General features: G+C 44.4%; 1 protein-coding gene across 6 annotated transcripts in view; it reads right to left on the reverse strand.

Moving 5' to 3' along the window:
* Positions 1-17,914, reverse strand: part of LOC119170756 (solute carrier family 45 member 3) — a 269,172-nt gene that overhangs the window by 24,243 nt on the left and 227,015 nt on the right. For 5 of the 6 annotated variants that reach the window (XM_075886769.1, XM_075886766.1, XM_037422009.2 and 2 more), the window contains 3 exons: positions 16,412-16,520; positions 15,271-15,494; positions 8,101-10,022 (listed from right to left, as the gene is read on the reverse strand). In XM_075886769.1, coding sequence (XP_075742884.1) covers positions 9,798-10,022; positions 15,271-15,494; positions 16,412-16,520 — 558 coding nt within the window. In that variant the 3' untranslated portion in view covers positions 8,101-9,797. Of the gene's footprint in view, positions 1-8,100; positions 10,023-15,270; positions 15,495-16,411; positions 16,521-17,914 lie in introns of those variants that run through there. The other variant, XM_075886770.1, reaches the window with a different exon arrangement.

The following is a 17,914-nucleotide window of genomic DNA, read 5'->3' on the forward strand; positions in this document are numbered from 1 at the left end:
ATGGTAGTGTATAAGTGTTCTATGGCTTTATCTTCACGTACGCTCCGTTTAGTGATTGTTTCATGGTCCTCACACTGTCTGCAACATTGTATTGCCCTCTCATCATCATAGCGCTTACCTTGGCACCGTTATGTGGACACTGTACATTCTATTTTAGGGGCGAAGCTCCTCTAAGTCTAACCTTGACCTGTATGAGGCGTAACCGAGAGAACAAGAGCCAAGATTAAAAGGAAGGCATTATCATTCGAACAGTACATTAGACGGCACTGTCTCATAGAAGTACATACAAACTGCAGTTGATGGAGGATATTCTAGATAGCACTGTACTGCTACTCTTTGATTGACTTTTGCGTGGGTTGTGCCTGGGTGCGCGAGAAACAAGTGCCTCCCCCAATATCCTGAATAGTTGCCATACGTAGCGGATCGTTGGTGGGGCATGGATGAAGCGGAGCGGCGGGCACGTTGAAGACTCTTGCACTCGGCTCCTTTGGCTCATGTCTCGTTGGTGTTACCCGCGCGCTATCTGCATTCTCGAACGCGAACGGACGCATGCACGGACACACAGACGAATGAACGTACGAAGAGACAAAGAAACAGACATACGGACGGACAGAGAGATGGACAGACAGACAGGCAGACATGAACGGAAGGACGAACAAAAAGATAGACAGACATATAAATGGACGGACAGGCAGACGCACGAACATACAGACAGACGTACGGATGGACGAACGGGGGGATGAATGTAGGGACGGCCGCACGGACAGACGGACAGACGGACGCACAGACGGATGCATGAGTGGAAGCACAGGCTAACACACGGACGGACGCACGGACGTACAGAGCGGATGGCTGTATGGACGCTTCGCCCCCTCATCATCATTCACTCTGTGAATATGCTGTGATCTTTTAAGGAACCCGTTCCTTAGGCGCCATCGCCGTTGATAGCCTAACCGCCCGCAAGAGTTCGTGCCAGTGGAATCGGGCAGGCCCCACTTTCGTGCCATTCGGGTGAGAGTTTCGAAAGAAAATGATGTGTCGCTAAATTCCTACTTGTATGTGTATAATTATATTAATATTCAGGAAACGCAAAACATGAATTTCATTTTTTACAATACTGTAAGTTGTAATAAATGTATTGACTATACTGTCTATAGTGGTAGTGGTAAAAATCAGATATAGCGCACTCTGCTTTAGGGGCGAAGATCCTAACGTCGTGCGTCGTATGTACTGTGTCGTCATCGTCATAGCAGCCACTTTTCGTTTAGTGCTTAGAATGTGTGCTGGATGGCAATACTTGTAAATTGTGAATACATGATGAAAAGATGGAAAAAGGCGGTACTTGAAGTGCTCACTAGATGTATGCATAGATGGACGGACAGACGGAGGGACGAACGCACACATGGACGGACACAGGGACGGACAGACGCACGGATTCCACGTGCGTCTACTTAGGGCAGGTAATAACCGCGGAACCGAACCACGAGATTGAAGAAACTAGAAGAATAAGAATGGGGTGGAGCACATTTGGCAAGCACTCTCGACTTATGGCAGGTAGATTGCCACTATCCGTTAAGAGAAAGGTTTATAACAGCTGTATCTTGCCGGTACTTAGCTACGGAGCAGAAACTGGAGACTTACAAAGCGGGACGGGATGAAAAAACTTTATTTGACTTACAAAGAGGGTTCAGCTTAAATTCAGGGCGACGCAGCGAGCAATGGAAAGAAAAATGGTTGGTGTAACCTTAAGGTACAACAAGAGAGCAGAGTGGATTAGGGAACAAACAGGGGTTAAGGATATCATAGTGTAAATCAAGAAGAGGAAATGGACATTTGGCCGCACATGTAGCACATAGACAGGATAACCACTGGTCAATAAGGGTAACTAACTAGATTCCCAGAGAAGGCACGGAGGTTAGGGGAGACGGAAGGTTAGGTGGGCAGATGAGATTAAGAAGTTTGCGGGTATAAATTGGCAGCAGCAAGCACAGGACGGAGTAAACAGGCGGAACATGGGAGAGGCCTCTGTCCTGCAGTGGACGTAGTCATGCTGATGATGATCTATCATCAGCTAAATGTAGTATTAGTTTCATATCTCTGTTCTATTTTCTTGCATGGAGTAAGTGCCGCTCGTCAGACTATTTATAAATTACGCAAAAACACATGATTCTTCCAGTTATCCAACAGAATCATTAGGAAGTTTGCACCAAAAAAATACTGTTTACAAAAAATAATCAGGCCTAAATACTTACTGGGTATTGTGAATTTTATTCACAATTTTCTACAACAAAGACATACTTTCGCAAGTCCAATACTTAGTCGAATATCCAATGAGTATTTTGATGAATTGATGCTGTTTTGTTTTGGCAAGATTATCCTTCTGTTGGCACCACAACCACGGCGTATAGTAGACTTTTACAAAGATTCTAAACATGTGTTACATTTATCAACTTTCTAATTTATGTATTGTTTTTTTTACAGGTCAGCTATTTGTTCCTGTAGAATATCAGCAGTGCTGAATATGGTGTGCGCAAAAAGCTCCGTCATAAAGTAATAATGTGGTTACAAAGAAGTACTGCTGGGCCGCTGAGAACAATTTTCAATTTAAAAGCCTGCAAATGTGCCGCTGCTTCTGCTTGGTGAGCATCAACAGAAAACAAATAAATTTGTTTTGCTTTGCCTTTTATTGGCAACATCCTTATGACTTTTTGTTATGTCAATGCTGTGATATTTTGGTTGCTGTTCTTTACAGTGTTTCACTAGGACCAGAGTATTGCACATACTGCATCAGTGATGTTTCTTTGAAAACTTGACTTACTAATACAATTTTTTTTCAGTTTATACATGCTGCCCTCCTGAAAGAAGCCAACTTCTGCCGTCTGGAGCAAGATTGAGCTTTGAAACAGTTTCACTGCCACCATATTCACCACTTTGTTCACCAAAAATAATATTCGTAAATAAATGTGCATTGACTGCCTCAGTAATGGTTATAAATATAAAGATACGTACATACAAGAAAGAAACAGGGACACTAAACATTGCTTCTGAGCCAATGCTGCTTCCAGAATGCTATCAGTAAAAAATTACCTTTTTTTTCTAATTGAGAGAATATAAGTTCTAGAATGTGCGAGGATAAAAAGATTTTTTTAATTGTCTTTATTTAAAAGTGCATCATGCAGTCCAACAAGTATTTTCTTCCCATCTGTGCAGGTGCTGTCCTCTCCATAATCACACATAACCTATTAGTTTCTCAACAAATGTTCCTACTATGTGTGTTTTGTTGAAAATTGGTGAAAGCAGTTGCTTAAAAGATGGCTTATTAAAGAAGAGGACCTCATGATGTTGTTTTTTCTCCCATTTTCCAGATGAGACATACTCTGTTCATAAACTTGACATAGCTGTTCCGGACGTAACAAAAGGATGGTTCGTGTTTGCTTCAGATCAAGAAGGTGCATTTATGCGAGAAGGCATGCCGCTACAATAGACAACTTTAAGAGAAGTGCCAGCAACACCTGAGAATCACAAGAGTTTGTGAAATAGAAAAATGGCATATTGCCTTCTATATATTTCGTATAAAATAAACATGAAGCTCCAAAATGAAAGAAATGATCTTGTTACTTCTCGCGGGGGGAGGAAGGGGGCATGAAAAATCTACAAAAAATAGCTAGGGCATCAAATTGTAGCCAAGACAAAAAACTAAAATGAATGAGCCAGAATTTCCAATGGCCAAAATGGTTGGCTCCCATGCCAAGAACATGCTTGGCTATAGCATGGTATTCCAACGCAGTGCCAACCATGGAAAGGGGTGATTCCAATGATTTTCCAAGCACTCCCTTCCTTTGCTTGGCCAGTGGTAGGGTGGTCACACTTCCCAAGCACATACTTCCCTTGACCTCCAGTAACTTTCCAAGCATAGACGGCTTGGCCATTGATAATTTATCATGCTTGGCCCAAGCAAATTTTGCTGGTAGGGGGGGGGGGGGCAGAGCTTTTTGATCTTTTCTCGCATACCTACGCTGTTTTTACGATAAATTTACGCCAACAAGCTCAAGTCGTTACCATTTTAGAGAACAACGTGTTTCGATAAATTGAGGCAGCTTGCTAAACCTGAAGGACTGGCGGCGCTGTGCAGCTTTCTTCATTTTTGTTTGGTTTTTATTCTTTTCTTCTTTGTTTGTCGTGTTTTTTTCTGTATTTTTAGCACTCTTTATATGTAGTATTTTTAATTTTGCCCCTTCTGTGCTTTGTTCTTATATGCCTCGCTTGCACCCTCTGTTTTTATATTTTTGTACGTTGTTTTGTCTGTCGCTGCATTTTAAAAGTGTGCTCTTTTCCCGGCCTGCCGAACGGGACCTGCCGAACGGCCGAAGGTGACCATTGTGGCCCAGGCAACTAACGCAATCATTCCGGTGAAAGGCCTACGCTCACGATTCTCCCTGTTGAAGGATGAGCGCAAGCGCACAAGCACCAACCCCCCACCCCCACCCCAACCCCGTAGGGGGTGGGGGCGGGGGTGTTTAACATAAGCGGACAGTGGCACATCGCGACGAGGTGGATGCCGAGTGCAGGTGGCTTTTTTGAAGACGATAGTCTTTCTTGGGGACCTTCGACGCAAAAATTTTGGTCTGTGTGCCTGTTTGTCTGTCTGTCAGTGGACTTCTCTGTTTTTCCGCCGCAACGATACACAAAACAGCCCAAATCTAAGCCCATCCTCAGCGCCCACCAATATTGCTCAAGTTTCAGGGTTCATACTTGTGCGTTTGTTGACTAAAAAACAATTATCGTGCATATGTGAGGCACAATAAAACACGTCAATACGCTGTATGTATTTATTTATACTAGAAAAAGCATACATAGGTAATTTTATGGAACGTAGCGCTTATCACACTGCCCTCCCGATGCAAGGAATGTACAAAAAGGCAAGTTTTTTCAACACTTTGCTGAGACGACACGGTGTTGGCACCTACCCGTCGCCTTGCGTTCTGTACATTATTGCCTCCAACATGGGTGTGCATGCCGCGCGCTTCATTTTCCAAGATAACTGCCGGATTGTGCTCATGTCCGACGTGTAACGTGCCTCGATGCGCTCATTCACCTCCACTGCACGCATGGGGGAACTCTAATGAAGAGCCTCCAGAATACCATTCACCAATTTTCTTGCGCAGAACATCCAACGAAAGTTTTGTTCACACTCTTCAGACGCAAGCCTCTCATCTTTCAACAACAATTGCAGTGAAACATGCTGATACGCGGCCAATTTCTTTCTTAAGTTTTCGTATAAGTATATATATATATATATATATATATATATATATATATATGCATACACATGTACAGTGCATGACGCCAGTGTTGGCCACAGTAAAAACCAGCCCAGACTTTCAATACAATTGCTATTGCAATAATAAAAATAAAACAGGAAAACGACACTCTGTGTTGTACATTTCTTCTTGTAGTGGCAATGAGCTTACACCTCGAAATTTATGATTTTCATTCTTTTCTCTTTTTTTGATTTTCCGGCCATATCATATACACACTCTCGAAAAAATAATTTTTGAGACTTTTAGTTGGCGACCTATAAGACCCTTTCAAAAGGAGCCCGGCAATAAGCCTTTTTTGAAGATAATTACACTCTAATTGGATAAACGTTAACGCTCTTGACCCACAAGGCCGGTACGTGTCTCAAGACAGTCATACAGGTGGGAAGTCAAGGCTACACGAAAGGAGTCACACACAATTTTTTCGTGTAAGCTACACCAGCCGAGGTTGACCACTTTTCAGTGGCTTATCGAGAACCGTGCTGCGCATGCCCGAGGAGCAGTGACGTCACACCGCGCACACCGTCACGCCGGAGAAAACTTGCAAGCTTCTGGAGTGACGTGTCAATAGTGGCCTGGCACTTGACTCGCTCTCTATTCCGTCCGTTCATTCGCACGTCTGTCTCTTCTTAGCTCAAGCAACATATATCGTGGCATAGTCGAGCTAATTTAGCCGGTGCGTTTTTTTTTTTTCTTTTTAAATGCGAATCTATCTATCTAGCCATCTAAGACTTTTAGCTCTCCTGGCCGTTTGAATATTGGTATCAATACCAAAATTGGTGTTGCGTAACATGACTGCATAACGAGCATAAGCAGCTAATTATAACATCAAAGTCATGACTTGTACGTCATGAATGTCATTATTTATATTTCATGGTCTTGTTGCTCTTGCGGAGGTTTCGTTCACATGACATGTTGCAAAACTGTTATGGCATGACATGACTGCATGGCAAACAGAAGCGACAGACCCTAACATGAAAATCACGACATGCGTGTCATGTAACAACTTGACTACATGCCACGTACGCTAATGATGCGCTCGCGGTCATTGCGCTAGCTTCGCATATACCGAATTCGGTACTACAGAACGTGCATGGATGACAAAGGTAAGTGACTGATGCAAGTATGCTAATCTTGACTCATGTGTAGAGAGGAAGAAGAGTATGTGCCGCAGTGGGTCACGCCTTTAGCAAGAGGAGCCAAGCGCGAGCGTTTGCCCCGATTGCTGTGATTCCCGAGTCCGTTGCTGCCGCCCGCTTTCCGCACCTTAACATTCTTTCCGACTCTTCAACGTCTGCATACCCAGCACCTCCACCACTCTGAAACGGGGTTTATTGGCACAAGTAGCACTTGCACAGTAGGTCTATTGATGCGGAAAGCGGGCGGCAGCAACGGACTCTGGAATCACAGCAATCGGGGCAAACGCTCGCGCTTGGCTCCTCTTGCTAAAGGCGTGACCCACTGCGGCACATACTCTTCTTCCTCTCTACTCATGTAACAACATGACTGCATGCCACGGTCGTCATGCGCTCGCGCCCGTTTCACAAGCCCCACATATACGAACTTTGGTGTTACGTGACATCAATGGATGACGAAGATATATTACTGGTTCAAACATAATAACCATGACACGCGTGTCATGTAAAAGCATGACAACCTACTACGCTAATGATGCAATCACGGCCATTTCGCTAGCTTCGCATATACCAAATTCGTTATAGCAGAACGAGAATGACTGACAAAGGTAGGTGACTGATGCAAGTATGCTAATCTTGAGATGCGTCTCATGTAATAACATGGCTACATGCAACGCTCATCATGCGCTCGCGGCCGTTTTGCAAGCTCCACATATACGAACTTTGGTGTTACATGACGTCGATAGATGCGAAAATATATGACTGTTTCAAGCATAACCATGACATGCGTGTCATGTAAAAACATGACAACTTACTACGCTCATAATGCGCCCGCGGCTGTTTCCCTAGCTCAACATATATCAAACTTGGTATCAGATGACGTGAATAGATGAAGGTAAAAACACGTCAAAACATGATAACCATGACAAAAATGTCGTGTACGACATACTTTACCTCTGCCTCTTAAGCTTTTGCTTACTTTGAAGTGACAACCTTCCTCATTCGTGCTTTGCATATAATCGATTCCCACCGTTCGTGGGATCTGCCAATTCTTAGAGTGGTAGGCTATCAAAATTTTCTGTTGCCTTCATTATCTCATACCTTTGCTCTTATGATGTTACCGACTATGATATATCTCTGTTCCATTGGTGTTCACTACGTTGTCAAAAAAGTCTACCTCAGGTCAACTCCATTTCGCCTGTCAAATTTTGTTCTCAAGTTCTGTGCGAGAATATTAGTCATGCAAGGACATAGGCAGATTACATTCTTTAGACATGTGATGAGAGTTATACTACGAGTACGACTTTAATGAATTCATGACAAAGTGCAGATCATAAGTAAAGTTGAAGCGTATTGATATATTGATATATGTGGCTTAACGTCCCAAAACCACCATATGATTATCAGAGACGCCGTAGTGGAGGGCTCGGGAAATTTTGACCACCTGGGGCTCTTTAAGGTGCAACCAAGTCTGAGCACACGGGTCTACAACATTTCCGCCTCCTTCGGAAGTAAAGTTAACGTTTAGAGATGTAATTATGTACTCACAACAGCTCGATCAAGGAAATTCTCATATTGTTCCACCAACCGGAGCTGAAATTCGCAACTTACCAAGAGCTGTGTGAAAAAAATGTTCACGCACGATGTCACTTTACGCATGTTCATCCGCGTACCTTTTTATTGGTGTTTACCAAGAAATACAGTTGAGCACTTAGTTTCACACACATTGGTATATCTTAAACATCTAACCGAAAACACTGAAATAAAAATAACATTGAAAGCCTGCTAAAAGGCTTTCTTCGACAAAATATTTGCAAAGGAAAATTACAAGAAAGAGAATATGATGCCGAAGAGCACAGCAGGCTTGGTAGCTAGTGGCAAATATCACAGACACTTCTTGCCTGAAGCCTGTTCAATACTTCAAGCAAATATTTGTGTAGGAGCATCTAAATGCAGAACGCCGTCTATACAAAACCTTTATTTCGGTTTTATATTTGAGTAGCTAGAGAAGCGCACAACAGTCGCAGCCACAAAAATGTTCATGGTTATGCTTATGTGCCGTCTGGTGCTAAGCCGCTCTACGTTGTATGCACGAACTCGATACTCAATGCAATCTGAACATATAAGAAAATCTGCAACACAATATTTATCAAGTATGTCACAGGGTGTGTTTCTGATCTTTTGCCCTTCGCAAAGCAGAGATGTAGTCACCTTCAAACTGTCACACCAGTTCGAAAAAACTCTAGATTATTGTTTCCAAAGTATGCTGCTGACACTAATATTAAAAAGAAACAACAAGCAATGTTCAGAGGCCATAACAGAGTGAGCACTTTCAGGCCATCGTGGCTCGATGCAAGAGAAGAAAAATGCCATCTGATGATGACAAAGCAATATATATGGTGATGTGAAGGCAAATGGTATTCAGCGTTATTGGTCCATTCCAAGCTAAGACTGGTTCCAGCATCAAAGTTCAACATGAGGGCGTAATAGTAAACCGACAAGAACGTCATTGTCCTGTTTTGAGTACCGCTGCTTGAGACAGCTTCAGTTGTAAAGACATTCATATGATCTGTTATGAGCGTTTTTCAGTCGTCATCCAGCATACACACAACGACTTCCTGCTGTCAGAAGACAGACTTATACCCAGGGTCTCCGTTTTTGAGCACTGCATTTGCATCTGTAGCAAAATACGATCGGAAGAAAGTGGAAGCTCAGGTTGCTAGAGAATACAATATCCACTAAGAAGTCAGTTCGAAAAATTTCATAAGGAATGTGTCATATTAATGCTGATTGGACGTTGAGCATTTTTGGAAATAACATGCATTGTTCCTCAACACACCTTCATTGGGCCAATATGGCAAATGCATGTTGCACAAAATAATGTCACATGCGATGCCAACAGCAACAAATCTTTCACTGAACATTGCACGTCTTGATACTAGGCTTTGCTACTATCCATATATTGAGCATTGTTGGAAAAATTATCGCTGTTATTCAGACACTTTCGTTGGGCCATGAGACTAATTTGTGTGTCACACACCATATATTGTCTGCAACGGCTGCATGATCTCGAGCGGGTGGGTGCAAAAGTTTTGCCAATGGACGGCTAGATAGAGCACAGCACGCGGGAAGAGCACAAGCGCACTGAGAACTCGACGCCAAGGTTGCTTGTTTCCCATCTTCTGGTGCAGTCTCGAGTCAGTGGTCAACACACAGGATGTCAGCACTGGGCTGTTCGTAGTGCGGCGCAGCTGTCGATGCCTTTCTGTAGAGACAGGGGCACTGGCTGAGCGACGGGCCCGGTTCCTTCTGCTCTTGTGGCCATAATTGATTGCTCCTGACGTCATGAGGTGTCCTTCGGAGAGGGACATGCGATGAACGTGGATGCATAGCATGACGCGAGAGCACACACTACGGCAACGGCGACGTAAGACGCCACGGTGTGGGTCGCCGAAAAGATGCAGCCCATGAGGGGCGTGAGGATCACTTGGGACAAGTACTCAGCCGTGGCCAGCAGTGCTAGGCACTGTCCCACACCGGGCGTGTACCGAGATCCCTTGAAATACTCCTTCAAAAATGAAAAGATGAAAAATAAAACAAGATGAAATAATATAGGGTGGCTGAAATGAGACACTGAGATATCAATGTGACAAAAAGGTTGTCTTTATGAACTTCTAGAGAATGAATAATAATAAAACTATGCTTGTGGTCAAGTTGATTTTGTAATAAATCTAAACAAAAGGACTGATAGCCTGTATCCGAAAGAACACCCACCAGTGGCTGGTGGGCATTCAGTGTGTATCATCTGTCTGGACATGTTAAGTAATTTTGATAAAAGTTAATCCCAACAAATGCAAGATCATTTCATTTCACCGCTGCCACAACCCCTTTCTGTTCACTTAAGGGGGGGCGCGGCAAGTAAAGTGCCGATTTTGTTCAAAATATGCGATTTTCTGATTTATTTTTTTTCGTAATCTTCAGACCTTCAACTTCCTTGTTCTAAAATATTACAGCGAAACGTGCGCTGCAAATCCCGCAAATAGTGTTTTTGCCGAGGCTAGTCGCCGAAAAGTGCGAAAAAAAAGCCCCTGAAACGGTGTTGTTCACGCCGCACAAACGCGCCAAGTTGTTGACCGTGGGCCGCCATTTTGGTAGCTTTGGAAAGAGGAGAAAGCCGGCTTCCCGATGGTCGCGGTCTCGTATTTCGCCAAGTGAAAATAAAAGCGCGAGGAGCAAGTAAAAAAACGAAAACGAAGAACGGCAATTGGCTGCGCGGGTCACGTGGTAGCAGGCGCGACCTCTTACTGGTCAAAGCTGCGCCGCGCACCTTGGCAACCTTGGAAGCGCGAGCGCATCTGCGGCCGCCGAGTCGAGAATCATCCGGCGTGCGCTTCGTTTTTTGCCAGTTGGCTGTTTTTGTGATAGTTCGCGTGCTTTTTTTACCAAGCTTTGTTTACATCGGTGGTCTCTTCTGAGTGCTTGCTCATACTGCGGTGCTATGTTGTCGCAAAAAAAGTTCCGGAGCGTCCACAAGTACGGCAAGCGTCGGAAAGCTTGGAACAAAGGGCAGACGACTGCGGCTGCCGTCCCAGTCGCAGTTCCGGACGGAGCATGCTCTTCGAGCGTCACGGAGCCTCTACTCAGACCCTTCGCTGATTGTTGTGAGGCCGAGAGTGTGGAAGGTGCCACATCGTCGTATGTCAGACCGCCGGATGCCGTCGACCGTGATGGACGCTCTCGCGAACCCGATTGCGGTGGCACCGCGTCGGCAGCCGTTGCAACTCCGGGCGTGCGCGCGTCGAACATTCTATCGCGAGTTTCGGCCCAGATTCCGAGCAGTGAAGAAATCGCGCAGCGGGCGCAGACAAGGCGGGATGTTTTGGATGCCGTAGCATCGAAATCCGCTTCAAAGCGGAAGCTCGAGCTTCTGAACGAAGGCTGCGACGAAAATGACGGCGGTAAGGACTCCACATTCTTCATTGTAAATAAGAAGATGCTGAACGGTCTGCTTTCGTCAGTAAAGTGCAACAAGTGCGACGAAGGGTCGATACGCCTCGAGACTACGCACTGCCTTGGACTCGCGGCGAGGATGGAACTTTTTTGTGACAATTGTGGCATAGTGAACAGTGCGTGGTCGTCCCCGAGGTGCTCCGGGCAACAAAAAACGAACCCCTTTGAGGTAAACGTGCGTGCTTTGAGGGCTGTGCAGTCAGTTGGCAGAAAACAATCTGCCATAAATGACATTTTTTCTGCGATGGACATTTCGCATCGAGCACTGCACCACAAGTCCTACCAGAGACTGCAAAGGAAGTACAGCCACCCTGCCACCACATCAGCTGCCACCCGCATTGAAGCAGAAAGTGCACAGAAGGTGCATGACATTTACAAGGACCTAGGAGGAGTGCCAGGCAACATTGACGTCATTTACGACGGCACGTGGATGACGAGGGGGCACAGAAGTCATATTGGCGTGGGCTGTGTAATCGAGCTGTACACAGGCTTGGTCTTGGACCACTGTGTCCTGTCCAACTACTGCCAAGGCTGTGCTGTTGGTCTCAAGCCTGGTGACGACAACTATGAGGAGTGGCTTGAGAAACACAAGCCACAGTGCCAAAAGAACACCGATGCTAATGCAGGCCAAATGGAAGTAGAAGCAGCGAGGATCATGTTTGAAAGATCGTTTACCAAGTACAAGCTTCGATACATCAATGTGCTCTGCGACGGTAACAGCCGTACGTACCTTGCCCTCACGCAAGACAAGGTGTATGGCTACATGTTGATTAAGAAACAGGAGTGTGTGAACCATGTGAAAAAAAGAATGGGCACTTCCTTGCGCAACCTTCTTGATGAGCACAAATCCAAAGGCCGAGGACTGAGCATGGGTGGCAAAGGCCGGCTGACGCAGGGCCTTATAAAGAAGTTGACGAATTATTATGGCTGGGCCATTAAGAGCCACCCCAACGATGTTCCTGGCATGGAGAGGGCCATCATGGCCACTTATTACCATGTAACATCCACAGACCAGGATCCACACCACGACCTGTGCCCAAGTGGGACTGACTCCTGGTGCCCGCACAATCAGGCATTGGCCAAGGGAGAGCCGCTGCCGCCTCACAAACATAAACTGCCCCCTCACGTGCGAGTGGCACTGCTGCCAATCTACAAGCGCCTCTCGAACAAAGAGCTCCTTGAAAGGTGTGCGCAGGGAAAAACCCAGAACGCTGTGGAGAGTATGAACAGCCTCATTTGGTCACTCCAGTCCAAGAGCCAGTTCGCCTCCCTTCGAAGTGTGGAAAGTGCAGTTGCAGATGCAGTCTGCCGTTTCAATGGTGGCTGCAAGAGTGCGCTGCAAGAGATCACTGCTCAACTGGGCTTCAATCCAGGAGACTGCTCTTTGCGGCGAGCAGCCGAAAAGGATGCCAAAAGGGTGAAGAGGGCTCAAAAGACGCATTGTTCCACGACAAAGAAGCGCAAAACTGGGTTGCGCTCTACAGAGGCCAAGGCCACAGCATCTCAGGATTACTGCCCAGGAGGATTCTGAGTGTTTTAGGCATGTTGTGAACTTCCAAACAAGAGTGAACTTTCAAAGTCAGTTTTCTCAACTCTTGATTTTCGCCTATGTGCCTTCGCTAGAACATCTGTCATTTTTTAACAAAGACTGATAGAGTCGTTCCGTTTTTTGCACTAGGCTCAGGAGGCCTTTAGCAGTGCAATAAAGCTTTACCTCTCTTCTTACTCATCATTTAAAATTTTTAGAACACATTTTATAATTACTGCGATGTGTGCGCAAAACAACATCCATGTTTTGGAAATTTTATTTATGGTTACAAGAACTAGAAAAATCAACTAATAGCTTCTTTGCACAAGTTGATGCTTTGGGAACATAATAATATGAAAAAATAATTTCATTTAGCAATAATTATCTCTTTAAGTGCGAAGAGCATTAATTAGTATAATTATGCTTGTAACTCAAAAAGTACAAGAGGTATTTGAAAACGGTTTTCATATTTGGAATCCTCACAATCATCCACATACACACACCAAATTTCATCACAAACAGTACATTAATAAAAAAATTAGTTTTACTTGCCACGTCCCCCCTTAAGTAATTGCTAGCATTAACCTTGAACACGTGCAGTCATACAAGCATCTCAGTGTCATCATATGCAATGATCTGAACTGGCGCGCGCACATTTCTAACATAATATCATCAGCGGACAAATCCCTGGGTTTCCTGAAACGTCACCTCTAACACCCACCTAAAAAGGTCAAGCTACAAGCCTACAATTCCCTTATCCAGTCTGAATTAGAAAATGCATCTGCAGTCTGGAGCCCACACCAAGCCTATCTGATAGACTAACTCGAGGCAGTTCAAAGCCGTGCCATCAGGTTCATTCATTGTTCATACTCATACAAGACCAGTGTATCGTTGCTCAAAAAAGAATCATCTATTTCTAGCCTTGATATCTGCTGCAGCATCTCTAGTCTCAGCCTTTTTCATAAGTTTTTTCACAACACGCTTTGTCATCCATACATCATTTCATCGGCCCGCATATTTCCCTGCACTTATTATTCACTTCAAGTTGCCCAGCACTGGATTAAGACGACCACCTCTTCTATGTACTTTCTTGTACGGACAGCGAAAGACTGGAACAGCCTTCCTCATGGTGTTGTCACCACTGAATGCCCAACATCATTTTTTTATCAATTATGCGCCAATTTTTTAGGATAAATACTTGTGGCAATAGAAACTATTTTGTATGTTAACCCACCTTTTATGTAATTCACCTGGAGGGGTCTTTAGGAAAAATAAAGTTAATGTTATGATATTTATTGGTAAAGTCATGTTATCATAAGCGAGCATAAAGAGCCACTCATTGAACAACAGTGAACTAGAGTGAGCCTTTGGTCGAATAAGAAGCTTATCGGCTACAAGAAGTGTTTTAGTAGAACCTGAGTGTTAAATTAAGCACGCAGAAAACTGGTGCCATAGTTTTCTGGTCATGCTCATGATCACGTTTTGTGATTCCGGTTTTATTTTTAAAAAAAACTAGAAATGAAGGCTTCGCTCGATTTCGAGCACTTGAAAAAGTGCTTTGGCTTCTAGAAGAACAAGAATACGAATGGCAGTGGGAGGTTTGTGTACAGACTCCTTGCGAATCATCTGTCGTGCAGTGATTCTATGGCGATAGCACTTTATAAACACTCTCCGAGTTTTTGACGCCGTGGTTGGCGTCACCGAAATAGTCATATTCTGTATAATGCCCAGTTCAACAACATCGGTCCGTACATAGTGCTTTAAAAAATTAATTAACACTGCACATACGATTATAGTTTACATAGACTTATAATGAGCAAGAAAGAGCTCATGCGAACAATCAACGTGTACTCAAGGAGAAGCATGATCTGACAGCATCACAAGAACTCGGTTGTGCGGGAGCAGGAAGATAAAAACGGGCGATTCATCATAAAATCGGCTACCATACAAGAGCAAAGCCAGGAATGTGTCAGCGTGCGATCATTATCATTATGCAGAAAAGAATTCTCATTCTTTGATTCCTCCATATTTGCACATGCCTGAGTGTGCACACTTTTCATGCACATACTATTCAAAGGTCCGGTTTCCGAGGAATCACGGTTCAAAATAAGCCCTCGTGCATTTATGTGCATGTGTGTTACTAAATGTCCCGTATTTGTCACTTTAATGATGCGCTGAAGTCCCCGAACATGCTGCACCAACAAGGACAAAAACATTTTTTTCCCAAGGTTCACAGCACTCTTGCACGCAAGCCCTATTGTTGCAGGCCCTTTCTTACCTGACTGTTCTCGCAGTAGAGGCAAGCGAGCGCGTATGGAATGGAGTCTAGGGCCGCAGTCGCGATGCCCGTCATGGCAGACAGTGAGAGCATGCTGGCCAAGTCGGTGAATAGGAGCAGGCCGGGCATGGCGGCGGCGAATGTGCCCATGCCAAGCAGTAGGCCGAATCGCTGGCCGAAACGACTCGTCACTCGCCACTGGATGGTCAGGGAGTACGCGGATGCTGCGACAGAAACAGAAAAGAACCAACTATACTGTCACGGGGTCGTGACGTGGCCGAAGACAGGAGACTTCGTGTTGGGATTTAACTGTTTATTCGGGCGAACCTGTGCCCGGTAAACGGAAAGTCCAATTACAGCAGCAGTCTCGCACAGATAGCAGTCTCGGACTGATAGCGGCGAACGGAGCGTCGGCCTTCGATCAACAACTGACAAGCGGCGAAGCGCGTCGGCATTTATACTCTTGCCGTCGAATGTTCTAGCGTTATCGCTGGCGGTGGCGTAGGTTCCAGAACAATTTGTACCGTTCGCACAGTGGGCGTGATCTTATCGAAATGATCTACTACAGTCCGGAACCTTCTCGAAAACTGCAGGCGGGGTTCGCGCTGAGAATGGTGTGGTGTTTTGGGACGATAACAAAAACTTGGGAAATGGAACGTGGCAATACGATAGACACCTACAATGTGACGTTGCATACGTGGTCAGTGATAGAACAAAAACCATTTCAAGACCGAAACCTGGCTGCTAGCATTGAAACAGTGGGAAATATATCAAGCTCTGACTTATATATTTAGGCTTACTTTTTCTTCTGTAGCTCATCAACAGAGGTGGAAAACTGACTAAAAATGTCAGAAAGCGGCAATCGTCATTTAGCTATGAGTTATTGAGACGTCACTGATCTCTTATACATTTTTACACAAAAAGTCGCACTATGGGAGCTTGAACTCAGGTCCCTGGGGAATTATTCAAGTCTCGTTGCTTTGCTTTCTTTGCAGTTGCAAGAAAATATTACACTAGCTGCTTATATACTCAATTAAACCTCTAGGCATTACTATCCTAGATTGTTTGTACTTCAGGCACTGCCTTTCATCAATATTAAACTCATGGTCCACTCTTTATGTGTACAAAAGAAGTGACTTACAGGCAATGCAGTTGACTAGCAGTCCCCAAGAGCCAGCTCGAACACCACGATCATAGCGGGAACGGTCGTCATTACTGGCAGTCTCTTCGGGCCTTCCATGATAAACCACCTGGACGAAAAGAATATGCCCCTTAGTGAAATGTCAAACATGTACCGTATACTGACGCAACAAAGTATTATTCTTGCTTTTTTGTTTGCTTTTTTAATTTAGAGTCAGCCAATCTCCCTTGAGGAGTCCACTGCCAGATACGTCATTCCTATGGCTACTTCAGGTGCATGGCACAGGAAGATTGTTTTCGATAAGCGCTTAAAATCTCAAGAGAGTGTTAACATTATCATACACCAAACAAGTCTTCGTTATTCATAACACCCGTGTCATGCATGTCATTCGTGTTCCAACGTGTGACGTATGCCTTGTACTTAGTTTCATATGCACACAGCATCATGTTATTCTTGACATAGCAATTCATTAACATGTGTCCGGCAAAATAAATATAGGCCACATTTTAAGCCGACCGATCAAGCTGTAATGGCAATGGCAATACATTTAACATCTGTGCAAACGTCTGTGCCCTTACTGACACAACAAGTTCTAGTACGTGTTATCGTAATAACTAAGTTGACAAGCACAGTGTTTACGCACACAGGCATACATGCCTCTCAAAGACAGGCTACACTAGGTTTCTCAGCGCTGGTGGGATTGAGGTTGGCAAGAAAATTGAGAAAATGTATGGTGTTCATTCTCTTTTCGAAATAACACAAGCCGCTGTGCTATAGATGCAAGGACATGCGGTAATAATGGCTGTTATGGCACGACGCTACCGACAGGCAGCTGTTCTTGTAAAGCCCAGGGGCTACCACAAATTACTTGCAAGATAGGTAGCGCACGTCATTTTTAAAGGCACAGTGAAGATCAAAATACTTTTTCACGTATTAGTCAATCACAATTTCACATTCCCGAAAACGTCACTCTTACCGCTACATGACACTTGGTAAGCCAGAAAACACGCAAAAAGGAACTGCATGTTGAGACGTTACCTTGAGATTTCTGCACCAAACGCTGTGACATCAATTTTTGAAGGCGCCTACTGAGTCCCATGTAGCTTCTAATTGATATTATTGAAGTACATTATAGTGTGAGTATCATCAACTTAGCCCAAATACGAAGTCTCAGAAAATTTCATCGAGCCAATGTTGTGAAAATCTGAAAATACATTTTTGAATTTCTCACGTCACAATTTTAAAAATGAAAATTTAATCTTCATTTTCTCCGCTAATAATGAACTTACACAACAGTGAAAGTTATGACATTAGGGTTTTTGGAGTGTAGTTTATCAATCTAAAACAACTCACTGTTTCTCTTCAGTGTCCCTTCAACATATTTGCAGAGCAGATGATGCCACAATACACGACGTTAAGAAAAAACGTCTTCCCTCCACTCCCGCCCCGCTGCGCTAACCTCACCCTGATCCTAATTCCGCATGTTCAACCTCAGGCCACCTC

Source organism: Rhipicephalus microplus, chromosome 2 (assembly GCF_043290135.1).
Source record: "Rhipicephalus microplus isolate Deutch F79 chromosome 2, USDA_Rmic, whole genome shotgun sequence".
Lineage (NCBI taxonomy): Eukaryota > Metazoa > Arthropoda > Arachnida > Ixodida > Ixodidae > Rhipicephalus > Rhipicephalus microplus.